At 38.9% G+C, this 23,172-nt stretch overlaps 1 protein-coding gene across 1 annotated transcript; it reads right to left on the bottom strand.

Moving 5' to 3' along the window:
- Positions 1-169: 169 nt before the first annotated feature.
- Positions 170-21,307, bottom strand: sema7a (semaphorin 7A (JohnMiltonHagen blood group)). Its single transcript, XM_088641662.1, has 14 exons — positions 21,016-21,307; positions 18,215-18,354; positions 17,463-17,501; positions 16,663-16,758; positions 15,432-15,522; positions 14,102-14,212; positions 13,160-13,302; positions 11,107-11,285; positions 10,791-10,899; positions 8,811-9,006; positions 6,747-6,862; positions 6,207-6,352; positions 6,054-6,112; positions 170-5,872 (listed from the first exon to the last, which is right to left on the bottom strand). Exons 1-14 carry the CDS (start codon positions 21,104-21,106, stop codon positions 5,511-5,513), a joined length of 1,878 nt encoding a protein of 625 aa, XP_088497788.1. The 5' UTR covers positions 21,107-21,307; the 3' UTR covers positions 170-5,510.
- Positions 21,308-23,172: the final 1,865 nt, after the last annotated feature.

The raw sequence follows: 23,172 nt of genomic DNA, 5'->3' as shown, positions 1-23,172 counted from the left end.
TGTATCACCACAATGAGTGTGCCATGTTTTCCCAGCCTTTAATGTCTATTTAAGTAACAAATGAACAATAACTTGGTACCATAAATCAACAATGTATTCGAGATGAATGACTTCCTTAATTGTACATTGAGTCTGATAGCTAGAGAGGAATGGGTGACTCTTAATCCACTTATCTCGATGAGTGAAAAAATAACTTTTAATGTAGTATTGCGTGAGTACATGATATAACGTCAGTATTGCATGTCCAGCACAAATGGATGGTGAAAATACAGCAGAAGATCAAGGACTTCCTGATAACATTTTTTCCTACAGTATCTGTCTTGAAAGCAATTCAGATCAGAAAAAGAATTTCTGCTTGGTGTATAGTTTTGTGCAGATGGTTTCGTTTCACTTACTTGTCCTGGGGTTACAATAAAATACATAAAAGCTCAGGTTCCATTCATTGCTCTTATGAAAATACATTTACAATACATTCAACATTTTTGCTTACAACATCTTTTCCTGCCAAACACAATCACCTTATAATTACAATGGACGAACGTGCACGTGCTCTGCAGAGGATGTCAGAGGGGACAGTTGTTTTTTTTCATGTCAATTTTAGCACAAACAAAAATACACACAATGATCTTAATTTATGGGGGGGAGGACAGTAGTATGATGCTCTAATTCACAGCCTACATTGTGTTGTACTATGTACGTAGTGGACAGTAGTTGGATATTTGTGCTTTTCCCCCTTTTCTTTTATAAGACAAAACAAATATAAAAATTGCTTCAGTCGTCTATCTGGTCTTGGAAACAATAAAGGAAGAACCTTTTTACAGAGCCCCAACGTAAAAAAAAGAGTTACTCTTACCACCAAATAAACATGTACATTATGTTTTTTATCAACGAATTAGTTAAAATACTCAGTGGCACCTTTCAACCAGAAAAATTGTTTGTATTACTTGACTTGTTTGTTTCATCTGTAATATTTAAATTTATCAAGATATTGAAAGTTAATGTTTGGGATTCCTCATAAGACTCAGTTGTTGTTGCTGAACTTTGCTTGAGTGTCTTTTAACATTGCGTGGGTATATTTAGAATTCCAATGGTAACTCCACCTTTCCTGTTAATAATTGTGACCAAAATCAGAAAACTGTAATTTACCAGAGCTTGATGATGTGATCATCAAGATAAAGACTGCCTAGCAAAGCAGCATGCAGTCATTTATGAGTTATGTACTGTAATCTGGTTTCTCTTTTAACCAGTTTAATATCTACAGTAGCAGCATCAAGAGTGACACATTACAGCAGCACAGTGGGGCAGTAAATAGTCTGGCTGCCTTCCAGCTCTTAGGTCCTACATTTGATTCCAGATTGGCTGGCCTTCCGTGTGGGGTTTGAGTAATCTTTGTGCTTGCCTGGGTTTCTACAGGTGCACTGGTTTCCTCCCACCATCCAAGGACACACTGTCAGGGGTAATGAGTATGTCCACAAGGTCCTAGTATTCGTGCCTGGGTTCTGTGGTAGGCGTAGTCCTGCCTTGTGCATTATGCTTCCAGAACAGGCTGTGGCATGGCCTGTGGCAAGAATAAAGGGCATTCTGATAATAGCTGGATGACGTGGTGCAAATAAATAATCCTGTCTCTGGTATGGTCTGATAATGGAATGACAAGACATTTACTGTCTTTGTATTTTACTTCTGGGGGGAATTTAAAGAGGACGTCTGTGTGATATGCAGTTGGAGAGATCAATTCAAACACCTTTTCTGTTTCAAGTCATTGGGAGATCCAAAAAGGCAACACGTTAAAAAAGAACACCAGAAAGGAAAGGCAATGACAAAGAGCTTTCTGTCTGTACTATGTTATTGTGTCCCTGTGCTGTATAAATGAGATGTAACAGTGAGTCTTGTTATGGAGTCACTGCTCTTTTATAAAGACAGCAAAGTAATACAAGAGGATAAGAATAGTTTGCAGCATGGAGTAAATTATAAATGCATTTTCCATTTATCTGAGACAAGCATTAACAATTGAAGAGGTATAAATTTCCCTTCCTTGCTGGAAAACTCTGAACACACTTGATGAAAAAGCAGCAGTGCTCAGAGTATACCTATGCACTATAACTCTAAAGACTTTTAATATAGGATTGCGTAATGTGAAGTAACAGAAGACAAGGTAACTTTTTTGAGACAAACTTTTATCCGGTTGTTCAAGTTTTCCTACAAATACTTGCTGTACTGTCGTAGGTTTTTTCCTTCACTTACATCAGTCCTCAACCCTGTACAGAAAGCATTAGGCATGGAAAGTTTCTACAATAGAAGGGCTCTATGTCTTCACCAGATCCATCCATTATTAGAAAACGACCTATTCCTAGAACGTTTTGCAGCAATAATGAGCTTGTGCTAGAAATATAGGGTGCAAGACCAGGATTAGAACCAGGATGGCATGCAAGAGTGCCTCAGGACACACACAGCCACAAGTGTACATGGACAACCTACACACCAATTAATCCAGCCATGTCACTGTGCCACCCAATACACCTTTGAATGATCTTAGAATGATGGTAATTGACAGAAGTTGCCTTTATCAATGACTTTTCTTAAATAGCATTAAGGAAGGTTGCTGGTTCGTATCCCACGGCCGGCAGAGGAATCCTACCCCGTTGGGCTCCTGAGCAAGGCCCTTAACCCCAACTGTTCCAGGGGCGCCGTATTAATGGCTGACCCTGCGCTCTGACCCCAAGCTTCTCTCCCTGTCTGTGTGTCTGTGTATCTAATGGAGAGCAGGTTGGGGTACAGTATGTGAAAAGACACATTCCTAATACAAGAAACTGTATATGGCCAATAAAGTGATCTTATTTCCCCCACGAGACTGTCTCCCACCATCAGTAAACCTCAGATATTTTCACTAAGTTGAACTTATTTGTTGATTAGATCATTTCAAACTGTTTCTTGTACCCAATTCTTGGTTTCACAAATACCCTGCTACAGTATAAAAGCATTGTTGTCACGACCTGTAGCATACATAGTTGTATTCTAGTTTCTCCTCACTTTTATTCAATTTATTGCCCTCTATGGCCCCCATGACCAAGTGTATAGTTAATGATGTACAGACACTTGTGAATCACACCATAACAAACAGATATAATAGACATTATTTGTTCTACATGGGTTTACCCCATAACAAGCCATCATTATATACTGTATGTGTGTGTGACTGGAGACACCCCATATCTCAATTTAATAGTTTTAAGCATTTTAGTATCCTAATCCTTACCCTTTATTTCCCCTATAAATTCATTATATTTTTTCTAATATCTTTGGGGGGTTTTAAGTACCCTATAGAAGTCTTTCAAAGACATTATTCTCAACATAAGTAGCTATAAGAAGGAGACTGACCAAAAACAAAGATCAATATCAATATCAAAGATCCCTGAAAACAAAGGAACCAAACACAGTATGAGATTGGTCAAGAATAAACTATAACTATCTCAACTGTAGAGATGTAACAATGAACCAATGTCCACCAAACAAATTTATACTGTAGCATCACTGACCCAACATAGGTTGGTTATCTGGGTCAATTGCTTGGTGGTGTAATTAGTAGAGTACCACAGGGATCTGTACTAGGACCACTGCTCTTCCTAATATATACTGTATGTGTGATCTGCTGTATATCCTGTTACAGTTAGTAAACTAACATACGTGTGCAGATGATACCAAATTAGGAGGATTAACAAACATTGCAGAAGTGGCAATTGAAATAAAAAATAGCTAAATCAGGACTGAGCAAATACCTGGCAGACAGTGTAGTGTTTTATATGCTGGTAGCAAAAAAACAAACTATGAATATAAAAAGGAAAACGCTGAGATAAGAGAGGTTAATTTAGGTAAGACACTTACAGTATAAAGTCCTCATAAACAAAAAGGCCGGTGTCTATGTTGAAACTTCATTTTTATCATCTAGACAATGTACTGAATGTACTGTAGGAAAGCAATAAAAAGGCAAAAGCAATGTTAAGAAATATACTCAAAAATGAATAATGTACATCTATAGCAAAATTGTGCATTATAGTACAGTAACTACAGTACAATTGCACTATTAAGGACTTATTAACAATATTGTGTCCAACTTTGGTCACCATATTGTAGAAAATATCTGGAATCCTTCCAGAGAAAAGCAACCAGATACATTCCAGGGTTAAGGCAGTGTTTTACGCTATCAATAACTGAAGAACCAACACCAAGTGGTACATTAGTACTGTTTGTCTTTTGTTGTAAAAACCCCACAACATGTCCCATCACACTACAAATCCCATGTATTTAAATGATCCTAGAAAAATAAACTCTCACAGCATTAAGAAAATAATTCTTGACAACTCTATAGTTATTATTCCAGGGATGTTAAAGACATAGCTTGCACACGTCCTTTTCTCAATATCTACTTCAAAATAAATACATTTTTATCTTAAGTACTGATATAATAAATATTTGTAACATCTCTGTACTTCATTACAGTTCTGTAAAGCCCCAAATCGTTCTGTAGACTAGACAGACTTTATTGCATATGCTCCATAGTGCTAAAAGTCATATATTTTCAATATTGACACTTAACCTAAATTCACCTTAACCATTTTTGTCTTGATTTAACTTTAACAACTTTTCCCTTCTTGGTTTTTAGATGTTTCTTTCTTCCCTGTAGTCTAAGTTAATGAGATACCCAAATGGATTCTTAATGGCAAATCTCAACTCATAACCTGCCTTCTGTCTTCTTTTTATTGCTACTCATCCACTGTAAGTACATGATAACTGCACAGTTCAGTTGATATCTACACTTCATTTTTTCAAACCCTATTGTTTTCACCTTCATAGTGAACCAGGCAGGCTCTGTCACAACCAGTACAGTGGCTGCATGATAACCAGAGTGTTCACTGTAGTCTTGCTCTCTTGATGAAAACATTTCCTCCTTATCCTGGTTGGACCAAATTCTGTACATCTGCTAAATGTAAATTTGCTCTGAATGTTAAGCAGAGGACCCTTGTATACGTATTTACATTCTATGAAGACTCTAAAACACAGATCAGTATTAATGTGAGCAGATTCCTGGCAAAGCACAACTACACATTAATAAAGTTTCCCTTAGGATATTTTTTTAAATATACAGTAGTTTGCTGCTAGTCTCCCTTTATAGCAAAATATGTCAATGCTCTACTGGACAGTTGTGATGCAGAACACCCGGATGTTCGAGTGAAACATGGATCAAATTCAGTGAACCAGTGGACCTTCACTGAATGAGCCCAGTTAGAGGAAACGAGATCTGTTGACATCAAGCACTTTGCCTCAACAAAATTAGCACCGCAGCTTGTGTTTATCAAACATAAAATATGAGCCATTCCCTGAATTTGTGATCAGTGGGTGACACTTTTCACCACATTTCACTCAGAACATTTTGCCATATTTGTGAAGCTCCTTGAGCCAGGCTGAAATGGAGATAGTTAAGCTGCTCAGCTATGATTCCAGTTGAGTCGATCGCTTTAAATGCCCAGCTGGAAAAGCAAAGAAGCAACAACAGAACAGACTGATTGAAGAGCTGAGATGTGGGGTGCCACGTTGATGCTGACAGGATTTAGCTGGTACTCCCTTATGACCTCCGTGTAGTCTTGCTCTCTTGAGATGCATGCGTAACTCCCATAATCCTCCTCATTCATGGCTGTGATGAGGTGCAGGCAATTGGACTCTGTCTGCTGGCACTCACTCCTCTTGTGATTGTGCTCCCAGGTGTAAGTGGCATGCAGGGAATTTATGGGGCAAGACAGATACAGTGGGAAGTTCAGAGGGACGGTGTACTGGCCGGATGAGTTTGCAGAGCTGCTGCGTTTCTGCCTCTTCCTTGCATCTGAAAGAACGGACACAGAACGTGAGTAAAGAGCCTCTTGGTTTTTTTTACATCTTCTGGAGATCCTCATCTTCACAGATCCACAAAATGTGCAAGCCATTGTTATATTATATCAGGGGATTTCTTTGTTTGGTGAAAGAAAACAACTATTATATCAGTTTATTTTGGTGCAAGGATCTACCTTTTCTGTCTTGGTGGCAAACATCAATATTTCCTTCTGTAACATTTTGAATGGCTCCTCTGCAAAATGAAAACAGAAAAGGCACTTGTGTTATCACTGGGGGCAGAACACGGCTGTATTCTTCATTAGATATGAAAATATTCTTGTACTCACGGGGTCACTGGAGCGCATCGTGACTGGCTCCAGGCACAGTACGGATCACGGGCCAAAACACATCGTTCGCATGTCTCGCCATAGTCTTTGCATCTTTGCAGGTCTAAGTGAGCTATCTGATCTTCACATCCAACATACAGTTTTTTCTGGAAAGGGATGAACAACAGCTTGTTAAACACAAATCCTGTAATATTACCTCCTTAACAACTTTACTTTTTCCACAATTTTCATTGAAAGCTCGCCCAGGATATAGTACAATGCAATACTTCTTACCATATTGGGTAAGATTTATTTGGTTTTATAGATAAAAATATATATAACTATATTTTTTAGTACAAAAAGATAACCCTACATATGTTAATCAACTGTACAGATATTACTTATACATTATGTAAGAGATTTAAAAACAGGATGGATAATATCTAAGAGAATCCTTTGGAAGTTTAAACCAGTAAGTGTGGTTATGTTATTTTTACAGTTGGCTTTTATCTATGTGTCTTTTTCACCGTGAGGTGGTGAGGATGTTTTTCAGAAGCTCACCTTCTGGGGAACAAGTTTCATGGACTGTATTTGCACACTTTGGTCAAACAGGCGAGTTTCTGAAATGACGAAGGGTTTAAAGTTCTTCTCCAAGATTTTGTGGATTCTTCCACTTTCTGTGGGGAAGGAAGTAAGCAGAGTAATTAGCATCTGGTAACAGGAAATTTTAAGAACAAGTGGTGCCGAGGCCAGGGAAAAATGTTTTAACGGTATATGATAAAGGTTTATCTCAAAGTTAAAACAAAAAAATGAGCCGCACTGATCACCATATAACTTTTTGTTAAGTCTGACATTAACAGGAGGATGCTACATTGTAGATACCAGGGGTTTGTCTATAAAAATATAAATAATGCACAGGAAATTAAGCCTTGCCAAAATAAAGGCTGTTTTCTTTATAGTTTATTGGCCAATTTTCTTATCTTGAAGTACCACAAATATCCTTGGTTTATTTTTAAACAATTCAGTCAACAATACTAGGAAGAAGTCTGTGTATTAATGCGAAGTTTATATTGATGCAATTTAATTTTGAAATTGAAGACCACAAACTTCGAACACAGAAAATCTGGAGAGCAGGACAGCTCGGATCGCATGTCTCTCATTTATCAGCAAGGCAAAGAGGACCATTCCTCAGACTTGTCGATATTAAAGGTATGCACACTGCCGACAAAAATCCACTCTCAAATTCAAAAGCCATATTTGTTCTATTCTATGTTCTATTCTATGTTCTATAAGGGGGTCTGTTAGAAGGTAACCTTCAAGGCACTGGAAGATTAAAATGTGAGACATGTTGTGTTATACTAGTTATCAAAGTACCAAGGTGTGGAACATGCATACTTTACATTCTAAATTCCACAAAAATAGCGAGGAGATACAGTATAGGGAGGGGTGAAGAATTAAGCAAGAGAAAGTGGTTCTAGACACTTAGAGAATAAGAGGTAACTGTAGTTCATAATCTCAAAGGCATCAGTTGGTGTTCCAGATTGGTGATCTTACATATAAACCACTACATCACTATTAAAATCACTTGTATAAAAGTGAAGAAAAACACTCTTGTTTGAGTTGCCTACAGTCTAAGATAATGAAAGTATTAAACAAAAATGAAAGAAGAAAGGTAAAATACTAAGATTTGAGTGTTTTCTCAGGGGTTACTCAAGGTCACAATTCTTTGGCAATAAACAGTATAAACAGGGCAGTTCCTATCACATTCCACGCATTGTACAGACCTTCAGTTGAGGAAATGTGTCCATATCTGAAACTTCCTTTTTAGTAGTTTTTGTAGTTTCAAAAAAATTAGAAAGGGGCACTTGCAGCATGTGTGTTTCTTGAAGTGCATACACTACAGGTCAGAAGTGAGGAACAATAGGCGGTGTACTTCTGGGCTAGCAGTGAGAGAGATCTTTCTCATTCTGCTTCACTTGCTTACCTGGTTTCTCTGCCCAGATAGAGGTTAACAAAAATAAATAGCCTTACACTTATACAGCGCTTTTCTGGACACTCCACTCAAAGTGCTTTAGAGGTAATGGGGACTCCCCTCCACCACCACCAGTATGCTCAGCACATATTGGCTGAGGAGTGAGGATGAGAACAGAGTGATGAAGCCAGTTCAAAGATAAGGATTAGTACGAAGCCATGACTGATAAAGGCCAGGGGGAAATTTGGCCAGGGTTAACATCCCTTCTCTTTTCGAAAAACACCCTGGGATTTGTAATGACCGTGGAACCCCGGTTTTACATCTCATCAGAAGGACGGTGCCTTTTTCCAGTATAAAAGGTCCAAGTCACCATACTGGGGCATTAGGACCCACACAGACCGGGCTACCAGTTGTGAGTTGAAGAGTGGTCGAGCTGCTGGCTATATACTGTATATAGAGATAGAGCTGCTGGCTATGTATTACAAAAATATTTGCCTCATCCCCAGTCCTTCTGAGCCACCTCAGTTGTTTTCAAAGTTTTGAACTTTGGCCTGTGTGTTTTGAAATTTACCTTTGGGGACAGAAAGCAGAGGAAAGCCGTGTGAGCAATGTGAAAAATTAACTTTGACTTTAATAAGACTGCAGAGACAAACCTGTAGCGAGAAACAACACATTGTGTGAGTTTCCATCAGCGGCCATGACTTTATCCACTGTGATTTTTGTATAGTTGTTGCTGCTAATATAGAATGGAGCCGTGCGCTGGATAGGGTGAACCCAGTCCTCCATTTCAGGGTGGTCTCTTATTACACTGATGGTGGACAGTGGAAGGTTCTTGCTGTCAGAAACACACTGAAATACAAAAGATTTAAATATATCATCTAATAAAACTAGAGATAACAAATATTTGCTTATCTGTACCAAGTACTTCATACTTTATGTAGAAAACCTCATGCTAACCCATGGAGAATGTCTGTCAGGAGGACTCTGATAAGCACGTTGTAAAGGAGAGCCATGCCATGCCTTGTCTCGGATTTAATAAAGCCTGGAGTTGTTTAGCAGCGAGTGGGGAAGGAAGGGCCTGCTTTTGTAAAGAAAGAACAACCATTTTGGGGTCAGGTGTCAAGAAGAATAAAGGGAATTAGGAAGTGATTTCAAGTCATTCAAGGATCCTGCAACACAAAAAGCAGGGAGCACAGGTCGGATGTTATGGAAGATATTTCTGGTACACCCAAACTCTTACGGAAGTTAACTGCTGTAAAAGCATCCAGATGTTTCTCACTTTTCTGTAGTTTCCTACTGGTTTAATGGTTGTATCATGTCTGTTATCTTGACAGAGTGTCAATCCACCCAGTGTTAGAAGTAATCCAAAATTATAGGTTAGATGTTCTGTGATACAATAAAGTATGTCCCTTAGGCCACACTACATTCCTATACAATGGTATGGATTGAGCACCGGGGTAACTCTAATCTTATTCATTTTTTAGAAGATTTAAAGATACATAAATAAACATTTCAGTCTAGGTATCATATTTTCTTCTAAAAAATATTTTAAGTTATTTTGTTAAAATCTCCAAATATTTTTTTTAATCAAGAAGTTAGTATTCTGAGACTCCTATAGGTTATAATTGTAATGTACAGTGTCACTATAGTTTACATCTAGACAGTGGGCATCTCGTTCAGTGTAGCAACATCTGGGGCACCCACCCAACATCTGGACCTTGCCACATCACACAACCTTTCATTTCAGGCTGATGTGAAACACCTCATGCATTTAAGACGAAGCTGGTGCAGATTTAAACACTTTGGGTCTTTAATCATTAAATATTGAACCTAACAGTGGGGAATCTGATCCTATCTGCCATCAGATTTCAGTCCATTTGGATGAAACATGTTTTCTTTCACATGTCTGCCAGCCCTGGCCACACACAAAAGAGTAGTTCAGCTACACCGATGGAAAACTGCCTCGTTTAACTGAAGACTTCACTTCTGAAGTACAGCCCTACAGCCCTGGAAACAATTTTGCACTATGGGGGTTCATTCAACGGCCCCCGGCACATCTGAAGTTTCATTGAAGCCTACTTTTATTTCACTTTATATTAGCCAATTATTGGTACATGTGGTCAACAACAGACATTTCTCTTAGGCTGTAATCAGTTACATACAGTATGTGCAAATGAGCAAATGGGTCTTTGCTGGACTGGGTTAATTGCACCTGTTATAGCTAGAAGAGTCAGACCAAAACCACAGACTAGAAAAAGGAATAAAAATGAATTGAAGAGGAGTAACAGGAAGATTTCTGTAAAGTAAATGTAAAAGATTGGACTATCTTCTAGGATTTATCAGTGCCTCCCCTGTGTATCCCCTTTTGTCTTTAAGGCAGTTTAGTTTTTTTGTGTTAATTTTAAGCAATGCACAGAACTTCTATTTTAATAGATAAGAAGGTGCAAAAGTGGTGTAATGTAACCTCAGCAAAAGTATACATGTTGACAAGTTATCCAAAGTGCAGGCAAGCCTTGTGTTGAACTCTAGGATATATACCAAGCATTCCCTTTAAAAAATAAACAAGAGATTATGTATTTAACTGAAACATTTCACCTTGGTTGACTGACACATAAGGAAAGAAAATTGCTTACCATTCCTGGCCTTGGATTAGGTATTTCTTCTGAGAAGCCTTTAAAGGCAGAGTGCTCGAAGACACGGTCAATCTCTTCCATTGAGTAAACACAAACAGCAGTGGAGTTCCTATAAACATCCAGAGACAGTTCGTGCATTAGGAGAGACACCTTGGCATACTGTACATGAGGACAATGTTTCTTAGCTTCATGTGTTGTTTTTACATTGAAACACCAGGACATTACAGAACACTACCCATGGTGCTTACCAATTGTCTTTAAGAAAACTGTACTCCAGGGATATGTGAAGAGGTTGAGCTGAAAGGAACATGCTTACCAGCTGCTGGAGAAGAGACCGTAAACTCGGCTTTGTTTCCAGTTGTCTGCATGTTGTACAAAGATGTCTTGTAAACGGTTGAAATAAAGCGAATCTGCTGGAATTCCACAGACTAGCCGTGCTTTCAGGAACGAAGTCCATATGTTCTGGAACAACCTCTTGGAGCCTCCTTCATCCACCTGAGGAGGCAAGACAGCATGATGAGAAATGAGCTGTCAGGAACAGGAGAAACATGCCGGGGAACCTAAATGAGGTGGAGGATTGCCTTTCTCTCCAGTTACTTGAAACAATATTTCAACATAGCAGGTTCTGGTTCTGGTTATTACAATAATCGAATTGTACAGCTACACTGGACAACTGATATTTTAGTCAGTCAAAAGTTTAGTCAACAGCTAAGACAGCTCTGCCTCACAAACACCTAATTCTGCTTTAATCACACTGCCCAGATTTAGTAGTTTTTTTGCCAAAAAATGATATTATATTTTTAAAAGACACTGTTTAAAAACAGTGTGTTCTTTTCTCATACAGTATGTGACATTTAAAACTGAAGATTTAGGCTTTATTTTACCCAGGACTTACATGTAACCTCTATGTACAAAAGGTGAGGTAGAGACCCTGAAAACTAAATGTAAAAATCCAAACATTAAGTACAATTAACCAGTTATACAGTTAAGATGTGTTCAAAGACTTGGGAGTCTAGGGGGTGTGCTCGTTAAAATAAAAAAAATGAACATTTAAGGGAAAAGCTAAACAGCAGCAGCAGATGGAGCTGAGGGAACACGCAGGAAGTGATTGTTTGAATTTATGGAATAAAAAAACTTCAGGATTTCCTATTACAATGAAGCTTTGTAGGTATTGCAGTGTTTAAATATGTGAAAACAGATCTCCACAGTGGACTGTTTCCATCCACGTCAATCCCCAACCATTAATCCTTCAGTTTCCTGCACATTAATAATCATTGAAACACAAATGGGATGATGATGATAACATTCTAGAAACATTTTATTACTGTGGTGAATTTATGTTGTCTGTGTTGTTCATATTCCTTTTATTTTGTGTAGTTGCATAATTCTGTTACTGAATGAGTGAACATAAAACATCTGAAAAAATATATATATAAATATATGATGAGCCTACTGTATACCTATAAATATACAAATGATAGTGTACAGTACACTATGTTGTATGTTCCTCACTACACATACAGGCAATAGCTGTATGCAGCTGCACTGAATAGCTTTGTTTTTTCACCTGTTCTTCGATGAAATGATCACTCAGCAGTCTGAACATGGTGAATGTTCTGCTTGTGAAATGAGAATGCGATATGCAGGTTTTCAGACATGCAGGGAGCTGACCAAATGAAAACAATTTCTTGCATACCTCAGCTTTACAGTTAGCATACTTATTAAAGGTCTTGAGTTCACAGTACAGTACATGCAGGAACAGCTCAGCTATAACAACAGTATTACTGTCGCACTCAGCCTTTTCTGTGCTGACTGAGCCTTCAGAAAAGGAGCCACAAATACAGTGAGTTCTCTCTCAGTAATTAAAGTGCTGATTATGTAGCTAGCAGTTTGCATCAACTAATGTATAATGTTTTTTGTGACTTTGCTTTTCAGATCAGTTTTGTGTCCTGCACTTCCAAAGACCATACAGTATTTAGCTATACCTCTGAAAAATTCCAGTGCTGATGTTTCTAATTGAAAAATGTATCAATTTCAAACCAGTTTAAAATGAACTGTACATAATCCCTTCTGTGTCTCACATAAGTCTCTTGCATCCCTCCTCCACCCCATCTCCACCTCTGCACCTGCCCGTCAGGTCAGGAGGTTAGTCCGCAGCCAAGCAGGTTAAGCTAGGTTTTATTGTGACTAAAACATCACAAAATAAATCACAAAAGGCACAGGTTTCCTTCAGTTACACAAATAACAGCAGCAGGCTGACACTCTGAAGTATGTGCCATCCTCTCGTAGGTTATGACTCCATATAGCACATATACATACTGTATATCTTGTGGGTTATGATGTAGCTGGCTTGACTGTTAATACTGTACCTTGCAAACTTGGGCAACTCTTGAAATCCATGGGTCAGCTTCAGGGCTCTTGTCTGAGTTCTTCTCCCGGAAAAAGATGTAAATCTTATCATTTTGAGGGTCCTCTTGTCTGCTAACCCATGAGGCAAAAATAAAGGTGGGCTCTGTTGAGAGATTAAACAATAAACCACCCTATGATTGTGAATTTAGAAAGGAGTAGAAGGGCTTTAAGCCCAGATTTTGTAAGACGTTTTGAACACGTCACATCCCTTACTTACCTAGAAGATCTGTTTTATTAAAGGTACAATTATATAAAGGCCAGTGCGTAAGGGATTGATGCTTAGCTGTCTAATCTTAAAGTGTAACCCTTCTCTCTACAAAACTGTTAGTTCTGTGATAAGGCATTTAATTTCAATGCCTTTTACAAAATAATTGAAATAGGAAATTTTCACATTTTTACAATCCAACGACAATGGTGTCTATAATAGAACAATAAAGAACAATTCTGTCATGATAACAGAAACGCTCCATTATTAATATTGGTAATTAATCATTGGGACTATGGGACAAAATGGCATGATATTCCCAGAAAAGTATCCTAGAGTTTCTCTTTTGTCTGTACTATAGTGTTCTACAAGTTCATGATCTAAAGGTTAGCTGAATATCACATGGCTTTCGGCAAGCTCCAAGTATATAATTAGCTCGAAACATTGCATAAAAATAGAGAGCACTAATATACATTAGTCACTGAACCCCGGGTGAAGGAGTTTGAGGTCTTTGGCTTCTGTCCTAGTCCTGTAAACAGGATGATGCCAGCGAGTGGGAAAGATTGTGCCACAGTGAAAACAGAGGACGGACAGAACTTCGGCTCTCCTTCAGTCAAGAAGGGTGATACCGCTGCAGTCCGAGGGGGAGAAGCCTGACACTGCGACACCAGCTGTGGACACTAACCAGTAAACTCACCTGCCGTCCAGCTGTTGTACATCCAGACTTTCGTTTTGTTGCCACACATCCTCCGGAACTGGAGGTTCGCTCCTTTCACACGCAAAGGAGCGGCCGCGTACAGATTCCCTTCTGTGAAAAGACAAAAACAAGAGGACGTAGGTTCTGTTTTTAGGCAGGTGACACTCTCTGTGAACCTTCACATCCCTACTGTAATATCATCCATTAGAATCATTTCCAAAAACAAACAAAAACAAGGGCGCTATCCTCTACAATGCCTCCAGTGAGTGTTCATGCAAGAGGAAGTTAATGGAAAATAGATATTTGAACTACAGTAAAAAATAAGTCAGATATATAAAGAAAAATAAAATCTCACCTTAGGGTTAATTAAAACTGGATTGATTCTGGCAGACCAAAATGGGAATATTTTGTTGCAAAAAATAAGGTATATAGTGAAGCCACAAGTAATGGAATATAATTCATACCTCCATGTTATAAAAGGAATTCATTTGAATTGGGATTTAAAATACCCATTCTGGAATAAAAACAGCCTCCTATAGCTAATCCCAGATACCGCTTATCAATCATTCTTTATGCTAAAACATGCTGGATCTTGTAAAGATGACCTGTAACAGAACTTTCTCTGTCCATTTTGCTACACTTCTACTAAATCTGTGGCGGTGGCCTCTAGCAGTGTACAGTATTTCTCCCCATCTCTGATGTCATTAGCGAAACAGCTGCTAGAGCTCCAGAATAATTTGGTTTAGATTAATCAGTCTGCCCCAGATTTACAGTGACACGGCAGTGTACACGTATTCAGGAAGAACTAATTTCCTAGGAAACAAATATTTACTGTGCGTTTGATTACTTCCAGGGCCTTTTGGCCCTGGTCATCAGGGAGCCTCTTCCCCAAGTGGTCCCTGGGAAAAGCTTGGACAGCCAGTAGCAGTTGCTGGGAGGAGGGGCAGTATACTGGCTCTCCATGTTGTCCAGACCCAGGAAAGCAGGTGGAGGCCAGAGAGGAGGGGGAGCTGAGTACTTGCCATACATTGGATCGGTTTGATTAATTAGCTAATGAGCGTCCTGATCTTATATCTCTGGCGTCACAGAAAAGAGGAAGTGAATTGGCAAGGAACACGTTTGGTTCAAGTGGAGGAAATGCGTTCCCTGTCTGAATCATCACATTGGTAAGTGTCTGGTCTGTAGTTTGGATTTATGTGTAAACTCTTCTTTGCCTTTCCTGTGACTTGTGCTCCAGCAAAATCAAGGTCAGACACGCCATGAATAAGACCTATTAAATATGCTTCATTTAAGTCTAAGGCTCAGAGTACTTAATGTTCCAGTGGCTTACCTACAGACAGCGACAAGGAATTCTGAGTGTGGCTGAATGGAGAAATCCCAACTCCATCACAGTTTTCAACAATCTTGCTGCCTTGAGGATGCTTCATGGAATAAACAAATACCTTTTAATTACTCAAAATGTAGTCAGTAGAAGCATTCTTAATGACAACACCCGTACCAAGAAAACGCAGACATCCAGCAGACTGTTACAGACAAAAATGTAAAATATTTTTCTCATATAAAGTGTAGACATCTTAAGGAAATGCTTTAGGATGTGTTGTTTCTTCAGTGGTTCAGTATTCCACTGTTTTTTCAGACATGTTTGCATTGTGGTCACTCCAGACATTACCATGCTACATGCTTTATTTTCATAGAGTCCTTCCATCCCTTCAGTATGAGGTATCAGATACTGTAGCTCATTCCTGGTGAGGACTGCAGAGATTGGAGCCTATCCTGGAAGTTTTTGTAAGGGCAATGCAACTATGTCTTGCATGAAAAAGAGCTACCAAAGATAAAAGCTATTGTTCATGCAGACTTGGTGAACTCAAGGTTGTAGACTCTATATATCACATTACCTCATTTTACAAAAGTCAAAGACATTTGTTACCTCATTCATGCATATAGTAATTCAGAAACATATACACTGTACCAATTATACTGACCAGGATTGCCAAGGAGTCATAGTATATTAACCTGCTCCCATGAATATTATTTTCACAAGTGACAGAAAATTATAGCTCTCTAGTCACAACTGTCAATTTTTGGATAAAGCATAATTGAAATGTGGTTTTATATGATTTATTGTGGGTGAATTCAAACATATGCTGGAAACAAAGGCAAGAATAGCTACTCCCGCTTAAAACCTTATATAAAGTCAGAGGTTTATAATTTCTGTCAGGAAATTGTTGAGACCAAAATAGATAAAGGCCAGATCATTAAACGTTTAGTTTTGTAAAACTTTATCATAAGCTTTGCAGTGAGAAACGCTGTAAAGCTTCACTGTCTTTTCACAGTGTATTGTAGCAGTAGTACTACATAAACATGAAAAAGAAAAGGTCCCCTGCACACTATTTGTTCTTTAAAATCTCACTTTATTACAAAAATGGCCAATATGTCACTCTCACAGCAATGATCAATTATCTGAAATGCATATCGCTTAGCTAACAACATGGGGTGTTCAATTGCTGCTGCTGTTGTCTCATTGTTCAGCATGGGGACTGCTTTAACCAGTAAAAACTTACCAGATTCCAACACTGGGGTCTCATCCCATTAGTCCCACATACAAACAGGCTGTCTTGAAACTGCTGCATGACAGTGATGACATTTTCACAAGAGTCCTAAAACAGAGTGTAAAAACAAAATGCTGCTTGGATATAAATTTTAGCTTTCACTCCTGCCCTTCACAGGTGCATGGGCCCTCATAAATGTACTCCTCAGTTAATTCCTTCATTTTTTAACATACACTAAACATTAAACAGGAAGCATTAAGCTGCAGGCCAGAGTTCTGCGGAAAAAACCTACAAGCTCATTGCTATTAATACTGCAGATGTTTCAAAAAGAGGTAATGGAGTGTGACTCTTAAGTTTATTTTGAGACAGGAGAAGTCTACAATTGGAGAAGACTCCTCACAGCTAAAGATATTTGTCATACCAAGTTGTAATATTTAACCAGTGAAGCACCGAAAGGAAGGTTTAATCTCTGTTCTGTTATGTACTTTTTTTTTTTCAAAAATGTACTTAGAGGTTTCTTTTTGCTGAAACACATAAATTACTTTTTGTACATAATTTTCACATTAATATTATTGGTGTTATTTTAACTTTTAATTTATGTCATAGTTTTAATTTACTTTTAATTTATGTCATAGTGATTTTAACACATAAAAATAGCAACAAAAGAAATCATACTACTATGCTATTATATATTACATACAATATAATATTATATTACAAGTATAGTAACTATAGTCTGCTATAATACTAAACAAAATATGCACATTACACATGTGACAGCAGAGATGTAACATGAAGGAGAACACAATTACCTCTTCACAGTCTCTTCTAGTTGTTTTCAATGAGAATTTCTGCAGAAAGCAAAACCTTATTAATAGACACAATATAACTAACACAACTGTTCATCAGTTGCCCAAAGTGTACATGAGACAGAATTTCCAAGTGCAACATGTAAGATGGTTTGATAGTTCTAAATCCTTGTAAAAGACACAGATGAATTCAGCACAAATCTGTGCATGCAGAAGGGAATAAACTGTTTGCCCCAGTGACAAAGAGCACCTAGTGTTGGAGTATTTCACTTAAACAATCCTGGACTGCAAAATTATTCATGTGATAAATCAGGGCTGACCAGTAGTGTTCCTTTAGAGCCATAGTCCAACACACTTTTATAGGTGACCTTCAAATAGGCCATTTCTCAAGCCTGGAACAGTCTCAATACTTCAGTGGGTCACTGTTGAAATTAAATAATTTAGAAATCATCTGCAATGGAATTGGAATAGGTATGGAGTTTTGCTGTGACATTTCTTGAAAGTAATACTCACAAAAGAGATGAATTCTGAATCATGACATGAGAGCAGCGAAGAGTTACTTAAAATCAAACGATTATACCAATCAAGCCTTCAGAAAGCTCAATTAATTCAGAATGCAGCTGAAACAGAAACCAAAAAGCACAAGAGCTCTCTTGGACTAAGCCTTGGAAACATGACCTAGAGAAATGAAGTTGGGCTATAGTTTCACAGTTTGCTGCCACTTCTAAAAGTCTGAACATTGGTTTTGCATTAACCTGTGTGAAGTTGTTCTGCTTCAGGTCAATCCTGTAGATGGCATCTGTAACACCAACGAACAGGTCATCGGAGCCTTCAGGGAGGAAGAACACAGTGTGGCTCTGATTTCTTTTGTACCATAATCTGTCGGCGTCGTCATCTGGAAATAAGCAAAGGCAGGTTGTCGTTTTTCCTATCAGGCTTTCTGTTAAGATTTAGAAACCAAGGACATTGTTGCCAGTTCATGCAGACTGTCTTCTACCAGTTCCGTGGCATCTGTATGTTCACTGTATTGATAGCATCGATGTTTCAAAATGTGCTGAATTTAATCTTTCTTTAATAATAACATCTGCTTCTGTGTCTCTCAGACACATACTGTACTCTTTATCTTTTCTTCCCTGTGGAATAGGCAAAGAGCTTAGTCTCGCTTTCTTGTAGTTGTTTTCATAATCTACTATCAACCAGCTCCTGGAACATGATGCAATACAGAATTTAGGAGACATAAGAACCTTCGCAAATAAGACAATGTGGCCCATCTAGCCAGTTTAGTAGTTAGTAGCTAGTTAAGCCTAGGATCTCTTCCAGCCTTTTCTTGAAGGAAGCCAAGGTATTGGCTTTGACAACATGGCTGGTTATCTTGTCCTGTACTCCCACAAGTATGGGACAAACTACCCATCACAACACAAGGCACCTTCGAAATAAATGGGAAGGCAAAGTACAAAGATATCGGGAAACTACAGCATTTAAGTATAAGGATTTCAATCTTTAGCTGTCTGTTTTTTACCAGGGTTGTACACCTAAAAATACAGTATCAGGAGCAGACAAAGCCTCAGGACCATAACACATTTGGTGGGAACTTGAGCCCAAGAAAAAGAGGTCTGATATGTCTACCTGTTTACTTGCTTGTCTTACTTCAAGCTGCTGTTAGATCTTGGCACCTGTGATGCGTGGCTGTCTGTTTCCTGTTCACAATGGTGTTCTCAGCTGTAATACCCTCCTCAAGCCTGTATTGTTACCACTTCACCAGCTGCTGGTAAAGTGTAACTTGTTTGTTCCCCAGAGACTCGCATGTTGAATATCCTGTCGTTTAAATAATTAATTTCCTGATTGCATTAAGAGTACAGTGATAAAGTGATGACTGACAAAAGCCATTCACCACAATGCTCGAAACAGTATATCATAGACGGCCATCATAGCGTTCAGTGTTTGAGACATGTCACTCAACATCCATATAGGGGTGTCAGACAAAGTTGTGACATCTGACACAAAGCACTGCAGTTTTGTTCTGTATTTACTAAAGAAAAGGTATAGATCTTTCCACTGGCATTCTTTTCATTCTTCTTTATACTGTATACTGTAGGCTTTTATTTAACTTGTTCTGTCTGCTCCACTGCTTTCCTACTTTATTCCAAACCCTCTTTGTGATTGTGTAATCATGCCGTCTCCTCTCACTGTGGACTTTTGTCTTACTGTAAAGCACTTTGAGAAACCACTTGTAAAGGCGCTATATAAAATAAAGTTGATCATTATACTTTTCTTTAAAAAAACAACACTTTAAAAAGTCTTAAAGTGACTTGAACTGCCCAGTTATTTCACTGGAATATTTTACTGTCACTTGCTGGGTTAACGGAGGGTGCAATAAGCGAAGGAGCATCGTTGTCAAATTAGTTCAACCGGCAACATTTAGGCTACAGTATGTTACACTTAGAAGATAACATTATTAGAGGTGACTAGGACTGTATTTTTGCCTGCAGTTCAAGTACAGATAGTCCTCAACAAATTAGTCATTTTAAACTTAGTTTTAAACATTTCCAGTCCCGTTTTTTTACAAAGAAACCGCGATGAGAATTTCCCCCGTTAATGCCGAGTCATCCCCTGTCGACCCACAAGTCTGCGTTCTTGCTGCCCTTGTATTTACAGACTCATATCCTACGAGACAGCGGTATGTGAATAAGCTTGTTGGGAAGCCGTCTCAGGCGAACTGAATAAAATATGTGATTCTTTAAATAAAAATTTGATGTTTTTTTATATTATTCATGTTCGAGTGATTGGTGATTGAGGCGTACTGTATGTGAGAATGCAACACGTTATCGCTGCTTTTCTTTAAAAAAAACACGTCTCTACACAGAAAAACGTTTTGGATTCTATATTTTTCTTAGACCGTTTTTTAGAAGAACGTGAGGGGGGGAACTCTGTATTTTGGAGCGTACGTTTATGCCCTTGTCTGTCGGACATATGCCTTGTTCCTCACATATCAGATACAATACTCAATACAACACAAGCTCGTTAAGCAAAACTTCTTATCTCAAATGAATAGAGCAAATGTACAGGTTTGTTAAACTGATGAGTTTTATTTTCATATACATTAAAACTACGATGGAAAAAATAAAGCTAAGAGACTCTAGCATGCATTTTGGTACATACAGTATACTCCTTCATGAAAGGATCATGTACTGATGTCAGCGTCATAGCAAAGACATTCTTTTGAATTTTGTGACGCATCGAGACCAACATCATTTTTTTAGTATATCAAAACCAATTCATAATCCTGTAAATTAATTTCAGGAAAGCGTGTGAAACTATCGACGCAAGTTAAATCGAATAAATCACATATTACAATATAATGAAGAGGGTGTTCGCACCTTAAATTCTATTTTTGAGCGCTATTTGTTTATGATTTCCAAATACAATCCTTCATTGTACAGTGTTATTTAATTCTATATCCTGACGACTACAAGGAAAAAAGAAGAAAATGAAAACAGACTAATGTTTCTAATGTCAATACATGTACATTATATTTTAATAGCTGTTTTTTTCTTACCCTTGCGGATTATGAGTCTGGGTCCAAGATCCTGAGATTCAACAGAGGACTGTAAAATGCATATCAGAATCAGAATCCTCTCATAATGCATTTTTGTCGAAAAAAACTGATTAAAAACGCTTTGGTCGTGAAGTTAGCATCGCTATAGATACGTAGAATTTTCTTTCCCCCTGCGTATTCGAGCGGAATGAACGCTTCCCACAGCGAAGGCACAGCTCAGTCTGTGTGAGGTGGGAGGGCAGTAGAGCGTTGTGTACCCATACCTCTGACTTAGGACGGGAGTACAGCTCCAAGTTGCAATACCTTTGCAAGGAAAACACACGAAGGCTTCAGACCTGTTCACAACCTTTTCATAAACCTATCAGTGAGCTAATTGTCTTTTTATAAACCTCAGGTTTTTAATTGAGGTGTTCATGCGAACAAAAACTACCATAGGAAGCAGAACAGCACAGAGACAGGCTCAGAGTAGTCTCCATTTATCCAGTCTGTAAGTGCGGGGATAAAGCTTTGTTTTATTTCTGGAGCCCTCTCTTTATGTCCTGTTTTCATTCAGGTAAGGGTCAACTATATACAGTATACAACACTGCTGACAGCAGGAAACATCCTCTTCTGTACTCAACAGCTTTTTAGAAACAGCACCCATGATGTTCAAACCAAAAACAAAGGTTTTAGACTGACTTTTCACAGCTTTGCTTTGTGAAAGTTTATTTCTTGAGGACTTTTTGTATATGGCACCATTAGACAGGCAATACACTGGGATAGGGGGTGCTCTTCACAAGTCAATAGCTTTTGCTCCACATCACTCACAATGCTACAACCAGGTGTTTTACACACCAGGCAGGCCCCCTCACCTGTCATGGTCATGGTTTCATATGTGATTCTTTTCTTTAATATTTTATGATTTTTTGTATATGGCACCATTAGACAGGCAATACACTGGGATAGGGGGTGCTCTCCATTAGTCCCATCCTGCTGCTGGTCCAGGTTTGAGGGGTGCACTGATTTTGAGTCCTGTGGGCTGGGATGGTTTGGTTTAGGGGTGTTGATGCCGGAGCGGTCCAGGAGGTAGGTGCAGGTTTCTCTGGGTCATTCATCTGTTTTTCTGTGGGTTGAGGTTGATACTGCTGGTGCTGAGTGTTGCTCTGTTCCTCTGTGAGGTTTTGAGCGGAGGTCTGCACAGTGTAAGGTCTTTTAGGGTTTTCGTGAAGGTTCCGATGGTCTCTCAGAAAATTAGGAATGGAAGTACTCTTGAATGGCTTGGTTCCACTATCCTTTTTTTTCTATCAAAATAAACTTCACAAGAAACATCTCACAATAAGTACACACTCTAACAAACCATTGACCTTTATCAATCAGAGCAAGTGGATGTTGGGGCTCGATTTGCACAATGAGAGAGTCCCTCCAAGCCCTACCACTTTGCTGCTGTCCATGCATTTTTCCTGTCCCGGCTCTGAAACTGCAGTCGCCCAATCCTCTGGAGGAGCTCCAAGGAACAGGGATTTCCTCTTTAGTCCCTGTACAGGGCCCACAGACCCTTCCAGCACTCCATTGCGGCTGAGAAGCCCCATTTGGCGACGTTGTGCTTCATCCTCCTTCTGAGGTTCACAAGGTTCCTCTCCTCTAGCCCCCTCACTCCCCACTCTGGTTTGTGCTGGATGAGAGCATTCCTCGCATTCCAGTGTCCTTGTTTTATCAGGGATGCAAGAAGCCAAAGCAAGTACTGTGTCTTTTTGCCCAATCCAGTCAGTGCCAGCCCCAGAAGGATGCACTGGTAACTGAGCACCGCTCCTGCTCCCAGGAGTTGCAAAGTGTTGCCCAATCTGCCCCACACTGCTTTGGCGAAGGGACAGCTCTGGACCACACATTCCTGCATCTCTTCGACCAAACACGTGTCCCAGGGGCAATACAGACTCCTGGTGAGAAAGTGTCAATAGAGGACCTCTCTGGTCACCAGCGTCTGGTGCACTGCCATCCAGGTGAAGCCCTTTATCTTATTGTCCAGTTCTTTTACCTGCATCCTTTCCCTGACTAGTCTAGGAATCCACAGCCTTTCTCTAGCAACCAGTTGCCCCCTCACCACCTCGTACAGGGTTGTGGTTGGTGCAGAGGCCGATTTCAATTTATTTTTAAGAACTTTATTTTCTTTCCACAAATACA

This window comes from Lepisosteus platostomus, chromosome 7, assembly GCF_059453375.1.
Source record: "Lepisosteus platostomus isolate fLepPlt1 chromosome 7, fLepPlt1.hap1, whole genome shotgun sequence".
In the NCBI taxonomy this organism is placed as follows: domain Eukaryota; kingdom Metazoa; phylum Chordata; class Actinopteri; order Semionotiformes; family Lepisosteidae; genus Lepisosteus; species Lepisosteus platostomus.
Note: the sequence above shows the minus strand (reverse complement) of the source record. Positions and strands in the feature narration are given on the sequence as shown.